Source organism: Sturnus vulgaris, chromosome 11, assembly GCF_052056855.1.
Source record: "Sturnus vulgaris isolate bStuVul1 chromosome 11, bStuVul1.hap1, whole genome shotgun sequence".
Lineage (NCBI taxonomy): Eukaryota > Metazoa > Chordata > Aves > Passeriformes > Sturnidae > Sturnus > Sturnus vulgaris.
Window position 1 is genome coordinate 244,459 of NC_142253.1, and position 19,216 is coordinate 263,674.

The 19,216-nt window shown below is 45.7% G+C and overlaps 1 protein-coding gene across 6 annotated transcripts in view; it reads left to right on the forward strand.

The window, feature by feature from the left end:
- TMCC1 (transmembrane and coiled-coil domain family 1) overlaps nucleotides 1-19,216 on the forward strand; it is a 71,178-nt gene that overhangs the window by 46,928 nt on the left and 5,034 nt on the right. For 4 of the 6 annotated variants that reach the window (XM_014874136.2, XM_014874152.2, XM_014874128.2 and 1 more), the window contains 2 exons: nucleotides 10,525-11,459; nucleotides 17,624-17,759. In XM_014874136.2, the coding sequence (XP_014729622.1) occupies nucleotides 10,525-11,459; nucleotides 17,624-17,759 (1,071 nt within the window). Of the gene's footprint in view, nucleotides 1-1,477; nucleotides 1,596-9,654; nucleotides 9,709-10,524; nucleotides 11,460-17,623; nucleotides 17,760-19,216 lie in introns of those variants that run through there. The other 2 variants (XM_014874161.2, XM_088171208.1) reach the window with 2 other exon arrangements.

Consider the following 19,216-nt stretch of genomic DNA (forward strand, 5'->3'; position numbering starts at 1 on the left):
CATCATTTGTATATGCCAGCAGAATGCTCAGGTGGCTTCAGCCCTTGTTCTGGGCAGTAAATGTGGGAGCAGTCTGATGGGTTTCAGTCTGGGGATTAGTATGGATCAAGACCAGGGATCTATGACTGGGGTCTTGCAACTGTGCAGGAACTTACTAATCACCACAGAATTAAGCTGGAAGCCTTGTGCAAGAGGCCTCATATCACTGAGGTTGTTGATCCAGGAGTGCCATTGGGTTATTAAGCCACTGGCTCTACAATGTTCTAGTCGATAAAAGAACCTAAATTTTCTGCTAGTTTCTCACTCTCTCATTTAATGTTTTGCATTACTTAATGTTTTGCAGCATTCAGTTTTTTTCCTTGTAAATGGATTTAGCGCCTGCTGTATTTTTTCTCAAAACCTTTTGGTTTAAAGAGGTCCTGGAAAGAGTTCTCATCTTGTTACAGGGGTCATATGAGCATCTAATCTCTGTAAGTTTTTAAGCTCCATCAAAGCTCATTTTCCCCCAGCCCTGCAACTAGTCTTTTTTCCGGTTTTACTGAGTAACTTCAGGAAAGAAGTACTCTAGAACATAAACAAGCCACAAGCTGCCCCGGCTGCATCCCCGTACTGAGAACACTTGTAGGTGAGAAGGGTTCTTAGTGCCTGTCCCTGCCCTTCTCAGTGCTGGCTCAGGTTCGGAGGCTTGGATCTTGGCTGAGGCACCTGGCATGTCTGAGGCTTGATGCCTGGCTCCAGCTGCGATGGTCACTGTCGCCTGCTGTGTCAGGCTGTCACAGAAGAGACGTGAGGGTGGCAATGCTGCTGGAGTTCCTGCAGCAGTGAGACCTGCTGGTGAGGTAAGGGGCTGTGGGTCAGAGCTGTCAAACAGGATGATGAGCCTTTGCTTTACCTCTTTGAAATATCATAGTAAAACACATTTTCTTTGACAAAGAAGTTGAGGATAGGGGATAAGAGGTGCTGAGGTTTCTTTTCTCCCCAGAATCGGTTGTGGTAACAGTGCTGTGCTGGCTCTAGAGTCCTTCTGTGACAATTACTTTCTAATTAGAGTACTTCAGCTTTCCAGGAGATCATGCTAATATTTGGAAAATTTTGTTTAGTGAATATTAAATAGCAGCGTTTCAGCGCTAGTGTAATTAGAGCTTATTGTTTATAGGTGGATTTGTGTCCTGCTGTGCATCTTTGAATCTCCAGTGTCAATTCTGCTTGGCCTTTGCTCCCAGCTCTGTTATGTTGTGTTGTTGAGGAACAACTGTGTCACTTAGACTCTATCGATCTGCCTCTGATTTGGTTGTCTGTTATCCTGAACAATTTTTCAAAGGTATAGTTTTAAAAATAGTGCCAGGCATTGCACGCGCCTAGGAAGCCCTGTAGCTTTAAATGCCGTGTGCTGGCCCTGCTCCGAGGCTGGAGCAGAGCTCCCGGGCGGGGAGCGGTGCTCGGGCTGGCCCGGCCCTCGGCCACGCTCCGGCCGATGCCGCGGCACTGCCCGGGCAGTGCCCAGCGCCGGGGCTGCCCATGGCTGCACCGTGATGTTTATGTGGTGCTGCTGTACCTGTGTGTGCTGCGAAAGGGACTTGTGCGAGCCCACAAAGGTGAGGAGGTTGTGCGGGAGCAGTTGAAGCTGTCATGTTTGGCTGTTTTATTTAAATCTCGAGTAGAACTTGACCTCATTTTGTGCATCAGCCTTGGAAGCGCTGCATTTTTCCTCTGGGCACCGCTGTTGAATTTCAGTGGTTGTTTTTTTTAATATAGCTTTTCTTTGCTTTTGAAGCTGGGAAGTGCAAAGACTCGTGTCTGAGTGAGTGTTGCAATCCGTAAACAAGATCAAATGTGGTGCTGCTTTTTGGGATTTTCTGTTTTTGTTGTTTTGGGGTTTGGTTTGTATGATACAGTGAGTGATGAAAGAGATGGGAGATGCAGATGCAGATGTGGCCCAGTGTCAGAGAGAAGTATTTGCATTGGTAGCTTTTTTTATGTGACCTCTTGTTTTGCTGTTTTTAGCTGTGCAAAATGTATTTTCAGGAAGTAGTAAACAAACTGCAGAACCATATTCTTCTCCAGGTAAAAAAAGAGTAAGTGTGCTGCCTCCCATAGACCCAGTGACCTTCAGAAATGATTAAGTATTTTTCTTCCATTTCATTTAGCTGTGTAGCTCATCATTGCCGTTTTTCAGTCTAAGTTAACAGTAAACTGTATCTTCCCCTCCTCCCCTATTTATTAAATACTGAAGAGAGACAGTAAGGTCTTTGATGCTCTGATCTGCAACACAAAATAGAAGCTATTTCTCTTTGAATTGTTGCAGTTAGCTCTCCTGTGCCCTGTGGTCCAGTGTCTGAGGAAAAAAGAAATCTGGGACCCAGACTGTTTTCTTGCCATAGCTGATGGTTTACCTGGGATCTGTTACAGTCTGCAGAAGACATGGTTGAGAGGTTGAATAGTATTCCTGTTGTGTTTGAAACACATTTATCTAATGCATTTATTTCATTAATTCACAAATTTTCCCAAAGGAAAATAGTATCTTCTCTATGTGTACTTTGTCTTATTGCGTTCATCAGTCTTCATAATAAAAGTGACACACAGGTGGCTCTCAGGAAAAATGCCTGTTGTTGAGTTGCAGAGGTACAGACTGTGGTGGTACAGGGCAGCAGGAAAGCCTGGGGGGTTACAGATGTTCCACCTTGCAGGTTGATAGATCTGCATGCTTTGCATCTCGGCACACCTGACAACAGGCTGCTGCATCACCTCTTGAGAGCTGAAGAGAGGAGTAGTGAGCACAGGATACCATGTTCTGTGCTCTCTAGGCCAGATCAAGGTAGCCTGAACAGCTTTCCACTGTGTGTTGAGGAGATGCTGCACTGAGGGCTGTCTCTAAGTGGACTTCTCAATGAGGATTCTTAGCGTTTTCAAGAATACTGAAAGCAGCATAGTGATTTCAGTATTTACCTAATTATATAAGGAAGCAATATGTCAGGAAATGCTCTATGGGAATGGCAAAGCAGTATATTCACAGGAAGCATGAATCCTATTGCTTTGAAATACTTAATATTGTATGAACTGTTGATTGGATAAACTTCAGGGAGGAGTTTGGTTATGGTCACACTCGATGTTGTACCTGCAGAAAATGCTGCAGTTAAAAATAAAGAAATGAAGGCAGTGTAGAAGTACAGTTGCTGGAGCCCTTTAGATTAAACACTTGGAGGGGATGTGCCCGTTAAACCTCAGTAGTGATGAAAAAGGGAGAATCTTTGCTCCTGCACAGGGCTGTTCTGTGCAGGAGGATCACACAGAGGCATTTGTCCTTCCAGACTTCAAACCCAGTTTGCTCCAATGCTTTGCAAGTCAACGTTAACTTGCAACCATAAAATTAAACTCTGTTCTTTACAAATTACTATGTAACATGCGATAGTAATCTCTAGTCATCAGATAGAAGCTTGAAGCATAAAAAACCAATACCAAAACTGCTTTACTCTCTGGGAAGTATTAACAAAAATTTTGTCTCTCAGGTAATGAGATGTGACTCAAACACTAGGGAAAATAGGATGAGATTAAAAAAATCAGAACCAAACAAAAAAACCACACATCATTTTACATAGCCACTTTCTCATAAAAGCTTGTATAAACTTCTTTCTTAATCCACTCTCTTTTTCTACTTCCTATGCTTAACTTTTGCTCATCTTTACCTCATTTCCTATCCTCATTCCTGTAACTTCTAGCCTGATTGGCACTCCTCCCTTGATTAGGAATCAGGAGCTGCTAAAATAAACATCCATAGATGTTATTTCGGCCGTATCTTTTGCTGTGTCATCCCTTATCACCTCCTACGAGCTCTTGTGTATAATTCAGTTATTTGCTATTTTTCCAATCAGATTGTTGTATTCCTTTTCTTGGACTTCCTCACCCTCAATGCTGGCCTGTTTATTCAGTCAAAACTGATGATTTTCTGCTTGACTAGTCTAGCTTTAGGAAACCATTACTGAATTGGGCCATCAGGCCTTACTTTTTTTGTGCTCAAAAATATCTTCTCTCAAGATCTCAAAAATTTGAGGCCAAGAAGTTGATGTCTTTGGCAGCAATGCTGTTTCTAAAAGGAATTAAAGGGGCTGTAGACAGCCTCTTAAGGGAGATGTTACACGGCCTTGTGTCAGTCCCTTCTGTCTCTGGGATGTCAATAAGTAGTTGTGGGACAAGCTAGTGCCTGGTCCCACACGATCCAGTCCTGCTTGAGGGAGCAGCTCGTACAATGTTCCTGCCTCAGCCCACCACACTGGGCTGGTGGCATCAGGGATGCATGTGCCTGAGCCACAGCTGGGAAAGGTTGATGGAGGTCAGCTTTGTAGCTTCAGCTACCTCTTAACCAGTTAATTTGCTTCCCGAGAGGCAGGGGGCTCTGGGCAGGTGGATTTAAGCAGGGGGAACATGTGGAGCCCACTGAACTCCCCTGTGCTGACAGCAAGGTGCTGTGGGGGAAGCATCTGTGACCAGCAATTGCCTGTGCTGACAAAGCTTCGCTGGAGCTCCCCTTTGGAAGGTGCAGTGTTGGCTGTGACAGAAGCTGCCTCTGGTACAGTGAGCATGATGCCGTGTGGCAGCAGCATCTTTCATCATTGCTCCCAACACCAGTGAGGGCTGCAGCTGAATACTGGTCTGCTTTGGGAAGAATTTCTGCTGCTGACAGCTCTGAGGAAAAGACAGCTGGCTGCTTTACAGCTAAACTATTTCTGGCACTTGATGTCGCACATGAAGTCACATCTCCATTTCATATTGAATTAGGTACAAGGCCATGGGCAAGTCACCCTGCAGCTGACTTTACCAAATCCCAAGTTGTGGTTGAGGGTTTGTTCGTGTGCCTCAGGCTATTGCTTGCACTAGTGCCAAGTGAAGCAGTCCCAGGTCGCCTTTCCCTCCAGTGGTCTTGGACCTGATGATGAACCACATTTGAGAGAGTAGTAAGAACATCCCCAAGCGCCTTATCACTTGGTTCCCAGTGAGCTCGCACCTTGGCCCTAGAGGGAGCTGCTGTCCTGTCTGTCCCCAGGCTGTGCCCGTACAGGGTTAGGCAGGGAGCTGCTTGGCTTGCATGCCCCTAAAGAAAGGGAATGCCCGATTGTATGCACGGTGCTCCAGCATGTGTGAAGTGTTGCCCACAGCCCTTCTGTTCGGGGCTGGGACCTGCCCTCTCTGCAGAGCAAGGCCTGTGGGGCTCTGCCTTGGCAGATGTACCATTAGTGCATTCCTGTTGCAGCAATCATCGCTCATGACTGTTTAACTACTGTGAGTAAGGTATAAAGTCATTTCCTCTTGGTGTTACAGTGTTAGTACCCTGCTCAAGCTGTTGTCTGAGGCAGGCACAGGCATTGTACTGGAATTTTTTCTTTTATATTTTTCAGAGCAATTTTTCATTTTTTTATTTTCTCTGGGTTTTTTTACCCATTACCACGGTGATTTTCCCACCATTTTGAGGGTTAATTGCCCATAGGCAAAGGATGCCTAACTTTCAGAAACCCCCATTTTATAATCTAAACAATGATCTGTGCTGTGACAAACACACAGCAAGACTTCCTTGAACTGTCCATCTGTTTGTGCGCTTTCCTTAGCCAGGTTTAATTTGGATTTGGATTTAGGAGTGTGCTAGAGACAGCTCAGAACAGTTGCTGTCAAGGATGACCGTAGGTTTCTTTGGGTGAGTAGCTGGAGCCTGTTAAAAAGCAAAGCTGCTGCAGCTTCTGAAGATTCAGTTGGTCAATACAGTTTTGCAGGATAACTGCAGTGTGTCACAAGGAATCACACTGGACCTGTTCTTTGTTTTTCCTTTTTCTTTTTCTAGACAGTAAAGCCAAGGCAAATGTTTTGTAGAGCAGGACTATATATGCACCCTGAGCACTTGCTGAGGGTAGGTGGATTCATAAATGAATCCACATGTGAGTGAGGAGTTGTCTCTAGGGGTGGTTCAGTGCAGCAGTATTTAGATCCTCTGTCTGTATTTACCTGAGAGATGAATGAACAGATATATTCTCCCTTACATATGCTCTTGCACAGGATTTGCAGTCTTAGAAATATGCAGCTATAAATAAATAGCGACCCATAGAGTTGGTGCTATCAGATGTGTGGCAATGTTGCAGCAGACAGATCTAACTTTCTGTTACAGACAGATCCACAAATGTAGGATGTGGAAGTAGTTATCTGGGAGATACTCAAAAGCTTTCTGGACATGGTCCTGGGCAACTGGCTCTTGGTGGCCCTGCCTGAGCAGGAGGTTGGACCAGGTGAACTCCAGAGGTCCCTTCCAGCCCCAAGTGATTTGTGATTCAGTAACAATCTTTAAAAAGCAAAGCATTAGAAAAGAAAGGCTCTTAATTCTCGATCATCTATAGGTCACGAAGAGCTTATTACATCACCCAAGTGGGTGAGGCAGGGGAGTTTGTGACACTTCTCTGTTTCCTTTGGGACCTGTGGTAAGTTGTGTCATATATACAATGGCTGTGTTGGACCCAGAGGAACAGGGTGCTGACTGCTCATGAGACAGTGGGGCTGGTGCCACCTTGACCCATGTGTTTCAAGAGTCATGTGCTGCAGGTGGCATGCAGGGAGGTGACTTGTGGCTGTTGATGGCATTTAATCTACTATGTTAAGGGTACCTCATAGTAATTTGTGATGTTTAAGTATCTCTTCATTGTACCTGCCGGGGATTCTGTGTGTTTATTCAAATGTGCACTTAGGTGTTTTAATGCAGATCCAACGAAGTGGAGCCTGGGGGAACTGTTCCTCTGCAGAAGTGGTCAGGCACAAAGAATGGTGGGGTTCTTTCTCCCGTGTGATTTTTATTTCCTGTTAGGCATTAATTAGAGATCTTACTAACAAAGCAACTCTCTTGTAACTGTTACCAGAGATTTTGACTCTCTGCTTGTGTGCCTGCCTGAGGCTGGAGACCATCTGTCCACCTAGTGTGGAGGAGTTGGCCAAGTCCCTGTGCCCATCCCCGCACCTGCCATGCACTGATGATGCTGTTGATGAGTGGTACTTCCAAACAGGAAGTCTAAAACCTATGACTTTGTATGAGTCTTATAGATTTTCTGCCTGTATGACTGTATTGCCTTCAGCACAGTGGGAAAAGGAAGCAAAGCACCTGAATGTTTTCATGGTTAGTTTTAGCTGCCAGTCAGGTGTGCAGTCACTGGGAAGGTGATTAACCCAGGCACCTCAAGTGCTGTTAGCTCCTTTCTAGGGCTGTGCAGTCTCGCTCTGAGCTCCCCTGTCTCACTTTGCCCTGTATGTGTTTATTGGAAGTAGCACAACAATTTTCAGTTACAGTTGTGAAGCTCCAAGCTTCACAAGGGGAGGGAGGAGGAAGCAGGAGTTGCCCTCTTGCAGCAGGCTTGCTCTGAAAGCTGCTGTTTGCTTAGGCCAGCTGCCCTGAGTGTTTAAAAGCAACAGTCCATCTTCTTGGTGGATGGCCGATATATACTTTTACTGGATGAGTTTTAGGAGGGCGAAATACCTTTAAAGGAACTGCTGTATTTAATCTTCAGTAGCATTAAAGGCAGAATCATGAGGTGAATTTTTGGGCTGTGTGCTGCAGAGTAGAGACATAGGAAAGCTTATACAGGAGGGAAAGCCTGAGAGCGTTAACAGCAGAGAATTTAGTAAGATATTGAGAGAGAGAAAGTATAAGGTCCTCACATGATTTCATCTAGTTTGTGGCATAATGCCAAAACAGTTCTCAGTGTACCTCCTGGTGGGAGGGCACACAGCTCCCCTTAACTGGACTGTCAATATAATGGAAAATTGTATTGCAAGAGAGATTGACTATTGAATTGTAAGCCCTATTCTTATACAAGCATCAATCATTATAGTATTTAATTTACCAGCATATTTTCAGGACAGATTGACCATCATCTAAGATTGAATATGTCATCAGCATTTCCCAGGGACCCAGTTTGTGCTGAGTCTTCCCTTTACAAAGCCTTGTCAATATGGACAAAGTACTTAAATTATCTCTGTTTTGTTCCAGAACTGCACTTTGCACAGCCTTTTCCTTTTGAATTGGAAAGAACCCTTTTTGTTATTTCAGAATAATATCCACAGAGCTGGTAATTCCCAACATGGTTTATTCTATTACTGCTATTCCACTTCGTTTTCTACCACGGGTATAGAGAGATGACCTGGGCAGATTTGCTGTAGTCGATTGACTTTAAAGGGGGGGGAAGATAAAGTTTCTACCAAATTTTTCTTTCAAAAAACTTGTGTCATGAGAGGAAGAGTGTTCTATTAGTGTAATTTATTGTAATTATCCATACACATACACTAATTAGACCAAACCTGGAGTAAATTAAGCTGATAGAAACTCTTTACTGCAAAGTAATGGTGAAGCCCCAGTAGTTCTACGACACTGATCTGTGCAGATTTCAGCTCAGAACCTGTGGGCTGTGGAAGAATTGGTGATGAGCAGTTGTTTGGTTCTGGGATACCAGGTCAGTCCCACGCTCACTCACCTTACCACTGCCCAGAAAAAAAATCAATTATGAAAAAAAAAAAAAGTTATATTAATTTGTGGAAGTTTTGCATCAAAACTGGATCTTTCTGGTTTTCTTCATCTGCCATTAAATACTAAAATGTCCTTGGTCTGGAGGAGGCAGAGATTGTTAAGAATGGATTGAGAAGCCCGTGTTTCATAGGCAGTTAACAGTAATAAGATTGTCTCGGTATGCTGCACAGACACTCTGTGCTGTGCTGCCCTTGGGGTGGCGGCTGGTTGGCAGAGCTGCTCTGTGGGTGAGGCATGGACCAGCTGTGCCGTGGGTGCTGGGTGATGCTGCCATGCCGGGCATGCTCTGCACAGGCAGGGTCTTTGTGTTCATCTAGGCCATAGGGAGAAATCTGATCACTGGCAGCCCTGGAAAAATCTTAATGAAATTACAAATTCCAAGAAGAGATATATTTACAAATGTGTATTACCTCCAAGTGCATGTCCCTGCATCTCAGAGACAGCATGATGTCCTCTGTGTAGTGCATGCATAGCGTTGGTCCCTCTGATTAATATTAATTCTTAGCACCAATTTTCCATTGATCTATCCAGAGCTCCAGGGTTTCTACAACTGAACCCTCTTAAGAGAGCAATTGATATTTCACGAGTCACAACAGACTGAGAAACTATATTCTGTGGTTTCCAGCAGCTGAACTCCTCTGGAAAATGAATCAACTGCTTTCCCAGGTGTCTGGTTTTCCTGTTGATGGGATAGTGAACAGAGAACCTCAGGGTTATGGGAGGGAGCCTGGCTGACCCCCGGCGCCAGCCAGTGTTGCAGCCTCTGGGGTTTTTACATTAAATATGGAATGATGAATCGAGTTAACTGTAACAGCATTTTTTGTTTTGTAAAGCGCATGTTCAGAAAGGCGGACATGGTTCTGCGTCTGGGCAGTAGCTGTGGGTCAGCTGGCAGCTGTTGCAGCGGAAGGACCCGGGCAGCGATCGCGGCTGCTCACCAGCCCCGCGCCGGGACAGGGGCCGCGGGAGGCAAGCGCCGCGTTCGGTTCGGAGCTCGCTCCTGGGGCTTGCTGGCGAGCGGCTGCGCGGCCGGCGAGGCCTCCGTGCCGCGAGGGGGCGGGCGGGGCCGGGCCGGGCTGCGGCGGGCGCGGCCGGGCACGGGCAGCGGGCGGCCGGCGGGAGCCATGCACGGAGAGCGGGCGCTGCTGCCCCGCCGGGACCAGGTACGGCGGGGAGCCCCGCGGGCCTTCCTCCGCCGGAGGAGCCCCCGTGCCCCCGACCCGGGGCTGGCCGGGTTCGGAGCGTGCTCGGCTCCGGAGAGGAACGCCCGGGTCGGGAGCGGCCGCTGCGGCCGCACCTGCCTGCCCGGCCCTTCCTGGGTTCGCGGCAGGTACTTGGCGGGTTGGATGGCGCTGAAACAGCGTTTAACTTTTATTTTTTGCCACGAGTGGGGTTTATCCTTTGAAACTCGCTATTTTCCTCCTGCTCGGAGACACCTGCTCGCAGGGTCTGCCGCGGCAGGGCGTGCATGGGGGTGCCTCTCACGCTCCGCTTTTCTGTTAAAAGCATTGACCGTAGTAGATCGTTTGTAGGTTTCACTGTTGCTGCTGTTCAGACAGGTGAAGCGCTAGGAACGACTCGGGTGTGCTGCAGTGTACGGTTAAACCGTGTTGCTTCTGCTCTCAGTTACCTTCTCGGTCTCTTCACTCTCTAGCTATTGAGCCCCTGCCCTTGTACTGATATCTTGGAGTGCTTGGTCCGCCAAGCTGGGGCGCCCTGTTGTGCATTTGTGCTTGAGTTTTGAGTTGTTTGAGGCGATTGAGTCAAGTATGAGAGCTTTTGCTTTTTTTTTCAACTTTTGCTGGATGTCTGTAAAGTATGTGAAACTCTTGATTGATACTGCCCCCTGGGCAGCCGAAAGAAGGTACATTTTTTTCAGAATTATATCTATTTGCTAAGTTGGTTGGCATAAAGAAGGAAAGCTTTTCTGTTGGTGAAGCTGCTGATTAGAACTCATGTTTCTCTCTCTCTGTGCTTAGATTGAGCGATTGGAAGTCAGCAGCTTGGCACAGACCTCCAGTGCCGTGGCCTCCAGCACTGATGGCAGCATCAACGCAGACTCTGTTGATGGGACCCCAGATCCACAGAGGACAAAAGTGGCCATCACACACCTGCAGCAGAAGATACTGAAGCTGACAGAGCAGATCAAAATTGAGCAAACAGCCCGTGATGACAACGTGGCAGAATACCTGAAATTGGCCAACAATGCAGACAAGCAGCAGAGTGCCCGCATTAAGCAAGTGTTTGAGAAGAAGAATCAAAAGTCAGCCCAGACCATCTTGCAGCTGCAGAAGAAACTGGAACATTACCATCGAAAGCTGCGAGAGATTGAACAGAATGGGATCCCTCGGCAGCCAAAGGATGTCTTCAGGGATATGCATCAGGGTTTGAAAGACGTTGGAGCAAAAGTCACGGGCTTCAGTGAGGGAGTGGTAGACAGTGTAAAAGGTGGGCTTTCAAGTTTCTCCCAAGCCACACATTCAGCAGCAGGAGCTGTGGTTTCCAAACCTCGGGAGATTGCCTCTCTGATAAGGAACAAGTTTGGGAGTGCAGACAACATTGCTAATCTGAAAGACTCATTAGAAGAAGGCCAAGAAGATGGGGCAGGAGGCAAGGCTCTAGGTGTTATTCAGAACTTTCAGTCAAGCCCAAAATATGGCAGTGAAGAGGATTGCTCCAGTGCCACATCAGGCTCAGTGGGAGCCAACAGCACAACTGGGGGCCCTGTGGGAGCTTCCAGCTCCAAAACAAACACTCTGGATATGCAGAGCTCAGGGTTTGATGCAATACTGCACGAGATTCAAGAAATTCGAGAGACACAGGCAAGACTGGACGAATCATTTGAGGACCTTAAGGTTCGCTACCAGAGGGATTACACATTGATCATGCAGACCCTGCAGGAGGAGCGGTACAGGTATGTGCTGTGCTACTTCATTTGACAATCCAATGCTGTGATTGCAAAGCACCAGAGTTAGGGATAGCGGTGCTCAGCAGGCTGCTCCCAGCAGCCTGATTCAAATGGATAGTTCTGTGGTCTTCTCAGCACTTTTCTCTCCCAGTTCTGCCTTTTATAAATACTGCTATCTTGCTGCTCACCTTCCTGTCTGTACAAGAATGAGATTGTAAGGAAAAAGGTTATTTCAAAGTGTTTTCAAGATAAAAAGTGAAGCTGAAGAGGTCTAATAAGGTGTCCCAAACCCAGGGGTACACTGGATGCAATTACTTACTTGTTATCGACAGTGCTTTTGCCTTGCAAAAAATCCTGAAAAGATTTGGATCAAAGCAGAGGACGGGGAACTAATGTAGACCTGACTTGACCCTGCCTTCTCCAACACTCAGATCCATGTCTACTAGAGAAAGAAACTTGCCAGCTTTCTTCAGGTTCTCTAAAAAAGACATGATCTTGCCCTTGTGCCAAAACTTCCTTTCCCTTCTTTGTTCAGCCCACAGTGGCAGCACTCAGGGAAATGAAGTTGAAATAAATGTCATATTTACGACAGCGCTCTTGTCGTGGAGATTATAGGGCTCTGGAAGCAGGTAAACCATGTTTCCATCAGCCTTCCCCTCACTGGAAGGAATGGAAAGGTGGAGCTGCAGTACTGCTGATCCCTGATGAAGTCACAGGAGAGAGGTGACAGTGGCTTCAGTAAGGCAGCCTGGCCGGCTGCCCCCACCTCCCTGCTGAGGAAAGCTGCCCGTGGGGAGGTGCTGAGGGAATACTTCCCTTTCCTTGCCAGGTGGGAGAGGCTCTCTGCAGACTGCCCTGTGCTGTTCAGCAGAACACCTGACATCCTCCCCCTCACATGCTGGGAGCCAGGGCTTGACTCCAGGCTCTGAAGGGAAGAGTTACTAGCTGCAGGCATCCGAGACAGGATTCTTAAACTTTAAATAACAAATGCAAGGCCCAAGCCCTCGTTCTGGTGAAGGACAGCAGGCTGTTCTCACGAGGTTCTTTATGGCCTTCATGACTTTCAGGATGTGAAACACAACCTGTAAGGCACAGCAGAGCTGCTGGGGTTGTGTACAGGCTTGCCGAAGTGCCCTGTGCCACTTGCTGCACTGGTTTGTGCAGCGTAACATGGAGTTGCCCTACAGCTCTTTAGACAGGCTGATGCCAAATCATTGGAAAAACTCTGGAAAAGGCTAGCCTGCTAGGATCTGGTAGAGACAGCAAGCTCTCAGTGTGCCTTGCAGAGCTTGCACAAAGCCAGACCAACACCACTTTCTAATCCCGCTTTGCAACAATCAGCAGTTTGACTGAAACCAGCAATCAGCACAGCAGCTTTGGTTCCTAGTGCCTCATTGTCATCAAGTCATCCCAAAGCCATGTGGAGCTGGATCTTCTGCTCCACAGCAGAGAGGTGCTGTTGTCTGTTGCTGTGTAGGTTGTTGTTTCACACATACAGCAGCAGCCATTCATGGTGGAATGCTAAATGCAAGCACAGCACAGCTGAAGGAGTGGCCTGAAAGTACAATAGCAGACCTGATGTGTGCTGTCAGCTAAAGGAGCTGATTACTGCCCAGCACCTCTGAGCAAGGCTCACATAGGTCCCATACTAGCACACCATGAAGTCGTATCTGTCGTGTGCCATTAACCTTTGCAGAGCACTCCCCTGAGATGAGCCCAGACCCCAACCACTAACCAATGCAGCCTGGAGTGAAAAGCAGGCAGAATCTGCATTTGGCTTGTAAAAGCTTAAGATAGTAATTGAGACTTGTCATTTGGAATGTTGATGCAATTAAAGGTGTGACCTCTAAAGAGGACCAGTTAAACCACACTCAGTGCCCTTGCCTGTGTGGGTAGATACATGATCAGCAAGAGCTCGTGGGTTAATCAAGGTTAAATGACTATGTGACTGTACAAATGTAGATTCTTGTTTTTATAGCTTCTGTATTTTGGACCGTCACAATGATAAAAGCCAACATCACCTTAGAAGTGGAAGGTGATGTGATATGTCCAAAGGCAGAGGGTGCTGCCGCCTAGGCAGGGAGGGGTAACACCTGTTCTTCCAGCTGAAATCCCTCTTGCTCCTCAGCTCCCTTCAGAAAAAAACCTAAAAGGGAAAGGAGGTTGTGGCTTGATGCTGGCAGGTGGGGATTCAGATTAATCATAACTGGCTTTAAAAGTTGTAAATACCTCCTAATTCTGCTCTGTTTATGGGAAGCTTTCAAAAATAAACACAGAGTTGGGTTGGAGCTTAAAAAAAAGTCTTTGGAGGAGCCTTTTGCTTGTCAGGTGATACTGAGTGTTTGCACTGTACCTGGAAGCAGGAACAAAGAACATGCCATGACATTTTCTCACCTGCTCTTTGTCCATTTCCTCTTTCTTAGATCATCTATTGTTTTGCAGTTTCTGTTTATCAGCCATGAAAACACAGGTTTTCCATGACCTCCTTCATCTCTTCCCTCCCCTTTCCCTGCTTCCCAGTCTTGTCTGTTGCTCCATGTGGCTGCTGGTTTGCTCACCCCAGTGTCTGAGGCAGGGACTCACCTGTCCAGTTGCTCCAGTTCTCCCGGCCTGGCAGCACCGTGGCGAGGCCAGGGTGGGCTGTGCTGCCCAGCACGGGCTGGCCCTGGAGCACTGCTCTGCTCTGCTGGGGCTGAGCCACTGAGGAAGGAAAAGTCTGATGGTACTTGGCCATCATTGTTTTCTTCTGCGCCGGGAGCAGGTGCTGAAATGGCTTGTTGCTTATCTCATTATTGGAAGGTGGCAGTTGTTTACTGATACAAGCAGGGACTTTCTGTGCTATTGAGATTGAAATAAAGTTCCTGATGAGTATTTTCATCTTGCTTGTCCCTTTAGGAGCCTGTTTGTACATGGCAAAATCATAAGCTCACATATTTGGAGTGTGGCCAGTCTAAGGTTTTGGGTTTCTTCCCAAGCCTGACAGCCTTAGAAGGAGCATTTAGGTCTCCCATGCTCCTGTCAGAAGAAATCCTTCAGCTAAAATGCTAATCACTGGTTCTTCCATTTGTCTGGGTTTTGATGCAGTCTAATTGTCACGCTTCAGCCTGTCCTCATGGTGTGTTTTAAAATAGATCAAAGGAGCTAAACCTCGGAGGTTTGGGAGGGTTGGCAGGGCTGTTCTGGTGTCGCTGGGCAGTGGAGGCAGCGTGTTGGGCCAAGCTGGTGCTCACCCAGCCAGGACAGCACCAAAACATTCCTGCAAAGCTGTCTGTCCTCCTTCCAGGGAGGCTTGGAGCTGGAAGTACAGGGATGTGTGTGGGTGTCGGGAGCAGCTCATGCTCCCTGTCAGGAGCAAGCTCTGTCCTTTGTGGATCCTTCTAGGTAGAAGACTTGGAGTGTACTACAAGTAACTACTGCTTTTAGCTGTCTACTCCACTATTGGAAGCAGTGTTCAGTAGCATAAAGATGTAGTTAGTGACAAATAAACTTCACATGAAGGTTTGTATGACATAGCTATTAAAAGAAAAAAGGTCCATCTTGAGAGACATCTGAAGACAGCTATTAAACTTCATTCAGGCTACTGCAGACATCTTTGTAGCTTTAGTTTGATCAGAGTTTCTTTACTCACCATAGCACTGAGTGCAGATCAAATGTCTTTTTTTATCACATCCCTCTCTTCCATATGCTGTGTTAGCTGTGTATTTTGCAGCTATTACTTTAAAATACCTTAAAGCTTTTTTAAAAAATGAGATGGTCATAATTGTGTTTCTGAGCCTTTTTCAGACTTTCCTGATTCGCACACAGTGAGCCTCAGAAAAACGTGTGGAAATCCTACACAGCTATTTGAAGTGAAGTGTTTCCATATTCCACACTTGAGCCAAGCACCCCAGCTGTTTACTGTGTCCACAGGAACAGCTCTGATGATCTCTGTGATACTTGCTACAGGCAAGTCACAGGTCTGACCCTGGCACTCGTGAGTTAGAGGAATGTACTTCATCTTAACCCTCCTGACAGGTAGTCTATCCCTTTTACTTCTGTAATATTCCCACTTGAATGCAAATCAGCTTTCAACAGGGAGACCCTGGTTCTGGGCCCTGCAAGTCACATAAACCCCTCCTTGCTTTTTAAATTTGAACACCAATAGAGAGCAGCTGGAAAAAAAAATTCTAAATTGTAGATATTGGGACAAGTGAAAAGAAGCTGAATAGAGGGTGTGTCATTTCAAAAATAAATCAGGGTAGGTTAGTGGGAGCAGGGGTGTGTTTTTTTACATAACCCAGTTCTAGCAGTTGCCTGACACAGTGAGTTCTGGAAGTGCAGGTGATCTTTGGATGCAAACTGCAGCAGTTCTGGGGTTGAGCAGGAAGTGAAGTGTGGGTTGGGAACGATCTGGTTGTTCTGCAGTCTTCAGGGCAGGAAGATTAGAGCCAACCCTTCTGCTAATCATGTTCTGTTTAAACACTTAACTACACAGATTAGTAGGGTTTCCTTATGTTTCCTGTAGATTGGGGTAGTTTTGAAGTTATTAAAATACAATTGTTTCTTGTTAGAGAACAGGATTTAAACTGCTTGGCAACAGCTGCTTTATGAAAGCCGTTTATGTGAGAAGTTAAAAAACACATGCTATTTTCAGAAATGCTTAAGTTTCTTTTTGTATAATAAACACACTGGTGAATTTTGTAATATAGTAACAAATAAATATATTTCAAGTAATCTATGCTGTATTTGGGGCTTGGAGTGGGTTTAGTTGTGATATTTTTGGTTGTTGGCAAGTTGTCGGTTTTAAATTGTGTAGGAACAAAGGGCAATATTAATTATCAGGGGTCCTTCTTAATTAGCCAGTCTTCACATGGCCATTCCCTTGTCAGTCTTGGGAAACCACTTCTCTGGTGTGTCAGAGCTCTTCTGGCACCTTTCTGAGCTGAGCCATGTCAGTTGGTTGTCTTGGTCTCACTGCTGGTTGACCACGTGCATTTTACTGCTGGAAATTGTCATGCTGTGTCTGATTCCTCTTTAGTTTAAAGCAACATTGCATTGGGAACAATAATGAAAATCCTTTTCATACTTGTCTATTAAAAACAAAACCCCAAGACTGTTTCAAAGGCTAGCTTTTGACTACAGATTCTGAAACACCAAAAAAAATCTTGAAAAAAAACTAGAAGCAGAGTTTGTGAATTAGTTTCAGAACTTGCAATTAAATTATTCATTCTAGATAAATATTGCTTATTCATCTTGTGGGGGTTTTTGGTAGGAATTAAATTCAGTGGAGTCAGAAGAAAACCAAAATTTAAACAAGGAATTATCTCTGTGGTTAATTTCTTAGAAATGTCTTGGTTATTAGTATCAAGATGCAGATGATAAGGGCTATGGGGTAAGCTTTTTCCATCTGTTACAATGAGTAGACAGTGGAAATCAGAGTGGAAAAAGCCCAGTGGCCACCATAGCTGTGCCCACACCTTTGTTACCATCAGAGCTACCATTTCAGATAATTTGAAACTCTCTTAGGGAGAAGCAAAACTTTATCTCTCAGAATTGTTGTAACTCCGTTTTTTTGTACAACCCTCTTCCTCAGGACTGCTCCTGGTCCATTCACCAGGAACAAACTGAAAAATAAGCCTTCAGGGTTAGTGATTCACGTGTCCTTACAAATAATATGATGCTATTTGCTTGTTAAGTTGCATCATTCATGGGAGATAAAGGAAAAACAAATCAAAGATCCGTGTGACCTCATGCAGAGATCAGACAGTTAACAGCATGTTCTCTGAGGCATCAGTCACATGTCATTTCTGTATCATTTTTATGCCCATTACTGTTCCAAGTGTAGATGAAAATGCTTAAGAGTTCATAGTGTTAGAAGGGAACTGTTTGGTTTACACAGAAGTTTGGTGAATGCCTCATTCCGTTCTCATTCTGTCCTCAATTTCTTGCATTACTCAACAGTTACCATGTAATTGTGTATTTTCTTCAGTTTAAGTGTCACCAAGTCTACCTGGTAGACAGAACTAATTCCCAGCAAGAGGGCACTGGTGCTAGAGTGTGCTGTGTGCTGACTGAGGCAGCCGTGCTGGTTTCAGTACACAGGCCGTGGTGTTCATTGCTTGCTTGTCACTGGTGTCATTTTGCCATCCTCTTCTCATTAAAGCCATTGTGCCATGTGTTGTCATTTCTAGATGTGAAAGACTTGAAGAGCAGTTAAATGACCTGACTGAGCTCCACCAGAACGAGATCCTCAATTTAAAACAGGAGCTGGCCAGCATGGAGGAAAAGATTGCCTATCAGTCTTACGAGCGAGCCCGGGACATCCAGGTGGGTGACAGAAGCAGGGACCCAAGTCCTGCCCTCTGCCTACTCTTTCAGGAACTCACACACTTTTGAAGTAAGCCTACACTTCAATATTTGATTTTAATCCTTGTAGCTTTATTGCTAAACTGCTGCATTCCAAAAGGCCCTTATTCCATCTCTGACCTGTGGGTATCTCTCCAGGTAACCTCCTCTGTAAAGCAGGACTGTGCCCCACACAGAGGGAACCTGCCGCTCTGCTGGAGCAGAGCAGGAGCCAGAGCCCACTCTTTGTGCTGGCCTTTGTATTAGACACTCAATGGGCCATGACCCAAACACTTCTTTTATAGTAGTGTTCCCTGTACACAGGCCCTGGGGTATGGTTCTGTGTCACTAATTTTACAGCAATAGTCACATACATCTAAGGAAAAATGGCTTTGTGTGTGCTCTCCATTGACTCAGGAAACAATTCTTTCTGTTGGCTTTGAAGAAATAAGGAGGTGTTTCTAAAAGAAAAGTTTCTTTTAGCATGTATAAAAGGCTATGAAACAGAATCTTGAAGTTGGAGGCCCTTCCACAAAGCAAAGCAGCTGCTGACCCTTACAGAGAAAAGCCTATTCAGAAACAAGTCTCTTGACTATTTTAAGTACTTGCTGTGGTAGTTTTAACAGATATCTCAGTTCTGATGGCTGATGGGAGATATTTGTAGTGTGAGCAGAGAGTTGTAGATTAAGAGCTCTCCTTTTTTCCTGCTGAGGGACTTCAGCCAGGTGATTTCCTCTGGAGACCAAGCAGGCTGTCCTGTTCGCCACCAGCTGCAACTCTTCTTGTCAAACGTTCTTCCTGCTCACTGCTGTTTGGGGCAGCTGAGCAATTCTGCCCTGTGCTTTCAGGGGTCTTAACCAAGGAGAAGCCCTCATGTTTCATTGACCCCCACAGACATGATGCAATGAGAAATGTAACAGGTGACAATGACCTTTAAGTTAAATATAATCACTGTCTGTGGACAGTGGTGCAATGGCCCCTGGCAGGGTAAACAGGAGGCTCTCCCTTGGGGGAGTGTTACAACGGTCAGGTTTTGTTCTCCTCTCTAAATTCAGATAGCAGGAAGATTGAATTGAAGTGGGGATTTCTTAACAGATTTTTTTTAATCTTCATTGTTTGACTCGGTGCTTTTAGTGTAAACTTAAAAGTTGGGACAGCCTATTTCTCAGCGCTGCTGGGGAAAAGAGAAGGAAGTATTACATATTGTTGTATGAAAAACTATTTAAGAGCATGGACCGATGTTGCAGAGGAACAGTCCTGGTTCCTTTTTTTGGTGATCAGTCTAGGAAGGACTGCTGCAGACCTGTGTATCATATTTGCAGTTGGCCAATGTATCTGGAAAAGGTGACTCTGAGGGAAGATTAGTAGAAATATTGTAACTTGCTATCTTCAAGAGCAGAAGTTTCTTTTGGTTAATTGCCTGAAAACCTCCCTCCTTC